The sequence below is a fragment of the Ranitomeya variabilis genome, chromosome 5 (genome assembly GCF_051348905.1).
Source record: "Ranitomeya variabilis isolate aRanVar5 chromosome 5, aRanVar5.hap1, whole genome shotgun sequence".
Taxonomy (NCBI): domain Eukaryota; kingdom Metazoa; phylum Chordata; class Amphibia; order Anura; family Dendrobatidae; genus Ranitomeya; species Ranitomeya variabilis.
The window spans coordinates 25,625,100-25,632,384 of NC_135236.1; the positions used below are offsets into that span (position 1 = coordinate 25,625,100).

General features: G+C 37.8%; 1 protein-coding gene across 1 annotated transcript; it reads right to left on the reverse strand.

Moving 5' to 3' along the window:
* Window positions 1-5,884: 5,884 nt before the first annotated feature.
* LOC143774738 (olfactory receptor 6B9-like) lies at window positions 5,885-6,820 on the reverse strand. The gene has a single exon (XM_077262502.1). The coding sequence runs from the start codon at window positions 6,818-6,820 to the stop codon at window positions 5,885-5,887; it is 936 nt and encodes a 311-aa protein (XP_077118617.1).
* Between the last annotated feature and the right edge of the window lie 465 nt (window positions 6,821-7,285).

Sequence of the window (7,285 nt, forward strand, 5' to 3'; positions counted from 1 at the left end):
AAAAATTCAAATTTGGAAAATTGCAAAATTTTCATTTTTTTCACAAATAAACACAGGTAATATCAAAGAAATTTTACCACTAACATGAAGTACAATATGTCATGAGAAAAAGAGTGTCAAAATCACTGGGATCCAATAAAGCGTTCCAGAGTTATAACCTAATAAAAGGACAGTGGTCAGAATTGTAAAAAAGGGTTAAAATTTCTCATTTTTCCAACATAATTTAAAAAACATTTTTTTCATGGACCACATCACACTTGAAGTGACTTTGAGGGTCTTATGTGACAGAAAAATAAAACAACAGTGACACAATTCCAAAAGCTGCACCCCTCAGACTGCTCAAAAGCACATTCAAGAATCTTGTTAACCCTTCAAGATATTCACAGGAACTAAAGCAATGTGGAGGACAAAAATAAACATTTTTCTTTTTCTCCCTATAAACATGTAAATTTAGCCCAAATAACTGGTAACTCCAAAAAATGCACTGCAAAACTTGTGCAAATTTCCAGAGTAAGCCGAAACCCCTATATTTGGTGGAAAACTACTGTGTGGGTGCACAGCAAGGCTTGGAAGGGAAGGTGCTCCAATTGACGTCTGGAAATCAAAATCAGCTAGAATCAATAGCAGATGCCGTGTCACATTTGGAGAGCCACTGATGTGCCTAAACAGTGTCAACCCTCCACAAGTGACCACATTTTAGAAACTATACCACTCAATCAATTTATCTAAATGTGAAGTAAGCACAGTGAACACCCAGGTGCTTCACAGAATTTTATAACATAAAATAAATAAATAAATAAATAAATAAAAAAACATATTTCTCACAAAAATGTTTATTCTCTGTTTTTTTTTTCATTTTCACAAAGGGCGCAGGAGAAAATGGATCCTAAAATTTGTTTTGCAACATCCGATTACGCCAAAAGTCCATATACGGTGAAAAACTACTGCTGGGTATCTCCAAAACTAAGTAGTGATGTCTTGTGAAGTACACTTTAATGGAATGATCTGTGGGTGTCAGGTTGCATTTGTAGAGCCTTTGATGTGCCAAAACAGTTGAAGCTCCTAAACAAATGAACCTATAATGGAACTGAATCTAGTGTTTTCCTCATATGTGAATTTTATAATCTGTTGACATGTTTGAGTTTTACAGAGTACAGCAGGTTTGCTTATGTGAGTTGTCTAGAAATAAATTTAGTAGTCCATGGATGAGTGATAGACATTGAAACATTCTTATAATGCATAGGCCACATTTTACGGGGCAGTTGTCAAATTGCCAAGTACTATCTTTCCTTATCCCCCTTCTGTAACACACTCAGAACTTTTTTGGCAACCTTGCCCTCTTTGCAGTTTGCGTGAACTCATGTGTGAAATGTTACCCTTGTACAATATGGGCACCTTTTGATCCAGAGGAACTGCGTCCTGCTCCTTCATGATTTCCAAACACTAGGGCCTTGAACACTACCTCAGTTTTATGAACCTGCATAGAGGTACTTCGTACAGTGGTGGAGGTGCTGCCATCACATATATTGTGGTAAAAAAAGGACATCCCTCTTGCCCTTATACTTGACCACCAGCAAGTTGTCGCCACATTGGACTCTGCTCTCACCCTTTCAGAGCAGCTGCCCAATTACAACCTAAGGAGGCCTCTATGGTTTCTGCACACAGTACTACATGCATCAGTAGCTCTGGTAGAGAGGGATTTGGAGAGTGGGATGCTGTTATAAAAATTAGAGTAAAATAAAAAAATAAAAAAAGAGTTGATAACCTACAATGGGTGCACCAAGTCCCACACAGTTTTCCCACTCACTCTTAGGACAGGGGGGCATTTAGGAAGTTGAATATGAATGTCCCTTCCTTCATAAACCTTCAGTTTTTGAGTGAACCCATAGCTTGTATAGTTTAATTCCGTATCTGGCCCTCTTACTGAGCAGGTATTGCTGGTATTTAAGGCTCTCCTTTAAGTGTATTAGGGACTGATGCTGTGCATATGCATGTATTGCTCTCCGCCTGCTCATTGACGGCTATATGAATTGTACAATTTTGACTTAATATATACGACATATACTATATACCCTGTATGCTATCTTAATTTTTGTACTACTCCCTTTACTGCAGCATATATACCATAGTTCAGGATTTTTATATTTCTAGTCATCCTTCTACCTGTCACACATAGTTATGTATTTGTATATATTACCTATGCTCCAGGTTCTTCCCACCAATCCTTGCTTGTGTTATTCTTCTGCTTCCCTCATATATTTACACTAATTTCTTTTGGATCATTTGACCTTTCCGTATTTGTATTGTTCTCATTATCGTTGTAATGAAACAACTCGAGAATGGCCGCAGAGCATGTTTGGAGCATAGCCATGTGGAAAACTGGAATGTTATATAAAATAGCAACACTCCAATATTACCAAAGTTCTGGTTTCTTCAATATCCCCATGTGAAGAACAAGGGCTTAAAATATCATCATTTTTACCACATATGTCTGGACCACCATGAGATTTGCAAAATCCTCAGAGAAAAAGATTAAAAAAAGTTGATTTTTGCGAGGCCGGAAGTGTCAAATTGATTGGCCACAAAATCAGAAATTTGTCTCATAATTTTTGGGAGATGAGGTTCACAGGGGGTCACTAAAGGTCGGTGCTGGCTCATTTGCTGTCCTGGGGTGGCTGCATGGGGGTTCGTTATCACTAGAGGAAGTGGTGGAGGATAAAATGTAAAGGAATGTGGCATCATCTTCACTATCAGTGTCATAGGAAAGGATAGCATATACCCTTTGGGAAGAGTGGGACATTTTGTATTTTTCACAAGGGGTGTTTTGTTTGGTGCTGTATGTGTGTGTCTGTAGTTTTTTCACTTGTATTGTGTAACACAATATTATTCAGATGTGTTTGGTGTATACTTTATTGGAGTAAAAGAGAAAAAGAATGGGAGAATAAAAATAGGAAAAGAATAGAAAAAGAGTAGAACAAAGAATTGAAAGGCTGGGCTCATTGCTCGGGATGGCAAACGCGCATTAAAAAATGTTCGATCCGAGCAACGCACACCCAAGCATTTTAGTGCTCACCCATCACTAGTCCTTATGCTTTCAGGAAACTTGCATTGGAATTTCATTCATCACCCGAGTTTTCTCAAATTAGTGTTATGGCTTTGAAGAAGTGTATTAATTGGCATGACCATTTCTGTTTCATTTGTGGTGAATATACAGTGTTGAATCAACAGCTAAATATTACAGATTTTGTGAAAAAAGTATACTTCACATAGTTCGGACTAAAACTTGGAGATCGAGAAAAATTTTGTGCACCTCATAAAGTGTGCAAAAACGGTGTTTTGTGGACCTCTGAAATTGGTTCAAGGGAAAGAAAGAAGCTTTCAATTATGGAATTCCTATGGTATGACAAAAGCAAAAGAACCATAGTGACGACTGTTACTTTTGTTCATGCAATGAGAAAGGGTATAATTCCAAATAGAAGCAGTCCATTTCATACCCCAATATTCACTCAGCAATTCGTCACAGGCACAGGCACCCAAGTTCCCTACTAAATTTGGAAGAGATACCTAGCTCCGATGAAGGTGGAATCATACCCGAACCAGATGATGACTCAATTTCTGACTTTGAAGATAATACAAGACCAAATTTTTTTTCTCCAGGAGGAGATGAAGGATTTAGTAAGAGATTTGAATCTTCCCAAAGATGCCGCTGAGTTATTTGGATCAAGGCTCAAAAGTAGGAATCTAATGGTACCAGAAGTGTCTTTTTCATGGTTCAGAGATTATGAAAATGAGTTTGTTCCTTACTTTGCGGAGGAAAACACGTTGGTTTATTGCATCAGTGTTGAAGGTTTGATGGGTCAATTAAAAATCCAATATGATTCAGAGCAATCTTTTTCTAGATTTTTCAAAAAGAAGTTTCAAAGCAGTTTTACTCCACAGCGGTGTATTTTATGGTTCCATCCCTGTAGGTCATTCCATACACTTGAAGGAAACCTACGAAAACTTGTAATTGGTTCTTCATAAACTTAAATATAAAGACCATGGTTGGCAAGTGTTTGGGGATTTGAAGGTCTTTTGCATGCTGATCAGGCAGCAAGCTGGGTATACCAAATACTCTTGTTTTATTTGTCTGTGGGACAGTCAAGACCGAAAAAATCACTGGACCAAGAAGAGTTGGTAGCCAAGGGTGTTCACAGTCAGTGAAGAAAATGTCTTCCAATAAACTTCGGTACCTCCCTATTAAGTTCTTCTACCACCTTTCCACATAAAATTGGGCTTGATGAAGCAATTTGTAAAATCACTTACATTAGATGGGGAATGCTTCAAATACTTGGTCACTAAGTTTCCAAGCCTCGCGGATGCAAAATTGAAAGAAGGTGTGTTCGTCGGACCAGAAATTAGAAGGCTTACAGCAGATAAAGCGTTTGTTAATACCATGACAGATCCTCAAAAAGAAGGGTGGATTGCGTTTAAAGAGGCCAAAGAGAAATTTTTAGGCAATAACAAAGATCCTGACTACAAAAAGATTGTCACTGAATGCTGAAATCTTTTCAAGCTTTAGGTTGCCTGATGAGTTTGAAAGTGCATTTACTCCATTCCCACCTTGACTATTTTTCTGAAAATTTGGCAGCTGTGAGTGAAGAGCAAGGTGAACGATTCCACCAAGATATTGAAGAGATGTAAAGAAGATACCAGGGAAGATGGAGCATTACAATGATGGCAGACTACCGTAGGATGCTTCAGAGAGACATTCCAGATGCTTCTCACAAGCGTAAATGTACCAAGAGGAGCCTCACAGGGACAAAAAAAAAGATTTTAGTGAGTGGTAGTGAGCTCATTTCAATTCAAAATTTATTTTCATGAAAAAAATTGTAATAAAAAATTAATTGTATAAGTTTATTTTCATTTGTTTCATGGCATTGCCTTATTTAACATAGTTACCTAAATTGTCAGGAGTCAGGAAACATGATGTACTATGACTAGTGTTGAGCATTCCGATACCGAGATCTGATACTTTTGTGGTATCGGGAATCAGTATCAGATCCATATTACTGTGTAAAATAAAGAATTAAAATAAAAAATATTGATATACTCACCTCTCCGGAGGCCCCTGGACATCACCGCTGGTAACTGGCAGCCTTCTTTGCTTAAAATGAGCGTGTTTAGGGCCTTCCATGACATCACGGCTTCTGATTGGTCGCGTGCCGCTCATGTTACCGCCACGCAACCAATCACAAGCTGTGACGTCATTCTCAGGCCCTAAACTCCTCATTCTAGGAATTTAGGACCTGAGAATGACGTCACGGCTTGTGATTGGTCACGTGGCGGTCACATGAGTGGCACGCGACCAATCAGAAGCCGTGATGTCATGGAAGGCCCTAAACGCGCTCATTTTAAGCAAAGAAGGCTGCCGGTTACCAGCGGTGATGTCCAGGGGCCTCCGGAGAGGTGAGCATATCAATATTTTTTATTTTAATTCTTTATTTTACACAGTAATATGGATCCCAGGGCCTGAAGGAGAGTTTCCTCTCCTTCAGATCCTGGGAACCATCAGGATACCTTCCGATACTTGGTGTCCCAATGACTTGTATTGGTATCGGGTATCGGTATTGGCGATATCCGATACTTTTCGGGTATCGGCCGATACTATCCGATACCGATACTTTCAAGTATCGGACGGTATCGCTCAACACTAACTATGACAAAACGGAGGTCATTTTCAGATTCAGCACACAAAAAAACATAAAGGTTCTGTGGAATAAACAAAACAGCTCTTGAAATTTTATTTTTTGCAAACCTGTGTAATTAATTACAGTTATGAGCACATTATTATTATTTTATTTATTTTAACTTTGGCCAACAAGCAAAGGCAAATCCGGAAAATTTACCAGATCTCCCACTTATGAAGTGTCTCCTGTACAGATTTCCTAATATCTTTATTCCTTAGACTGTAAATTATAGGATTGATGAAAGGAGTAAACACAGTATATAGCAATGATAGGATTTTACTGATAGTTGATGTTTGTCCTTTTGTTGGGACAACATAAACACTGAACATAGTCCAGTAGAATATGGAGACCACAGTGAGGTGGGAGCTACAGGTGGAGAAGGCTTTCTGTCTACCGGTATTGGATGGGATCCTTAAGATTGCTAAAACTATATAAGTATAAGTTACTACAATGACGGAAGTTGGGATCATAACAGTTGGAATGGCCATAAAATAGATTTCTAATTGGATAACGAAGATGTCAGAACAGGAAAGTTCCAGTAAGGGGAGAATGTCACAGAATAAATGGTCAATATTATTTGAACCACAAAAAATGAGCTTGCCCATTTTTATAATGTATACCAAAATAAGAGAAAATCCAAACACCCAACATGCCATAGACAATAACACACAAAATCCACTTGTCATGATGGTGGAGTAACGCAGAGGGTTACAGATGGCCACATATCGGTCATAAGCCATCACAGTCAGAAGAAAACACTCAAATGCTTCAGAGGCACATAAAAAATAAAACTGAGTGATACAGTCAATAACAGTAATGGTCCCACCATTATAAAGTAAAATGTTGAGCATATTGGGAACAATGTCTGTGATCACCAAGATGTCACTGACGGACAGTTGTGAGATGAAGAAATACATTGGAGTGTGGAGGTTCCTGCTGGTGGACACCAGGAAGATGATGAGGACATTCCCACATATTGTCCCACAATAAATCCCAAAGAAAATAAAAAACAGGAATATTCTTAAGCCTTGGCCGACCTGAAATCCTAAAATAAAAAATTCTGTCACCACAGTCAGATTGCTATACTGCATTTCAAATGGAATAAAGTATGAAGCAATATCTTCTAATAGTTAACATAACTATACTTCTGTTTCCCAATTTTTTGCATATAATAAATAGAAAATTGCATAGGAGGTTTGAAAAGGTCAAAAAGACCATGAGAAAATAGTCATTTGTTAAAAAATTAAGATACTTCACAGTAATATAATTGCTTAGTTTTTCTTTTTCCTATATTTCAGTTTGAGAAGAATCTTGATTAGACGTCATTATGTCATATTTCTAGAGGTTTGTGAGCAACATCAAATTCAGATATTTCTTTGTTCTTGATATTCATCATGAAATGTAATTATTATTTCTTAGGAATCTGCATTATTCTGTGAATAAAATTGCAGGGGAAATAGATAACATCAGTGTCGTGTGCGGTCATCATATATATGGATATGAAACATAATGGAAATGTGACATATTTATACACTAAGTAAAAGGCAATATGCCAG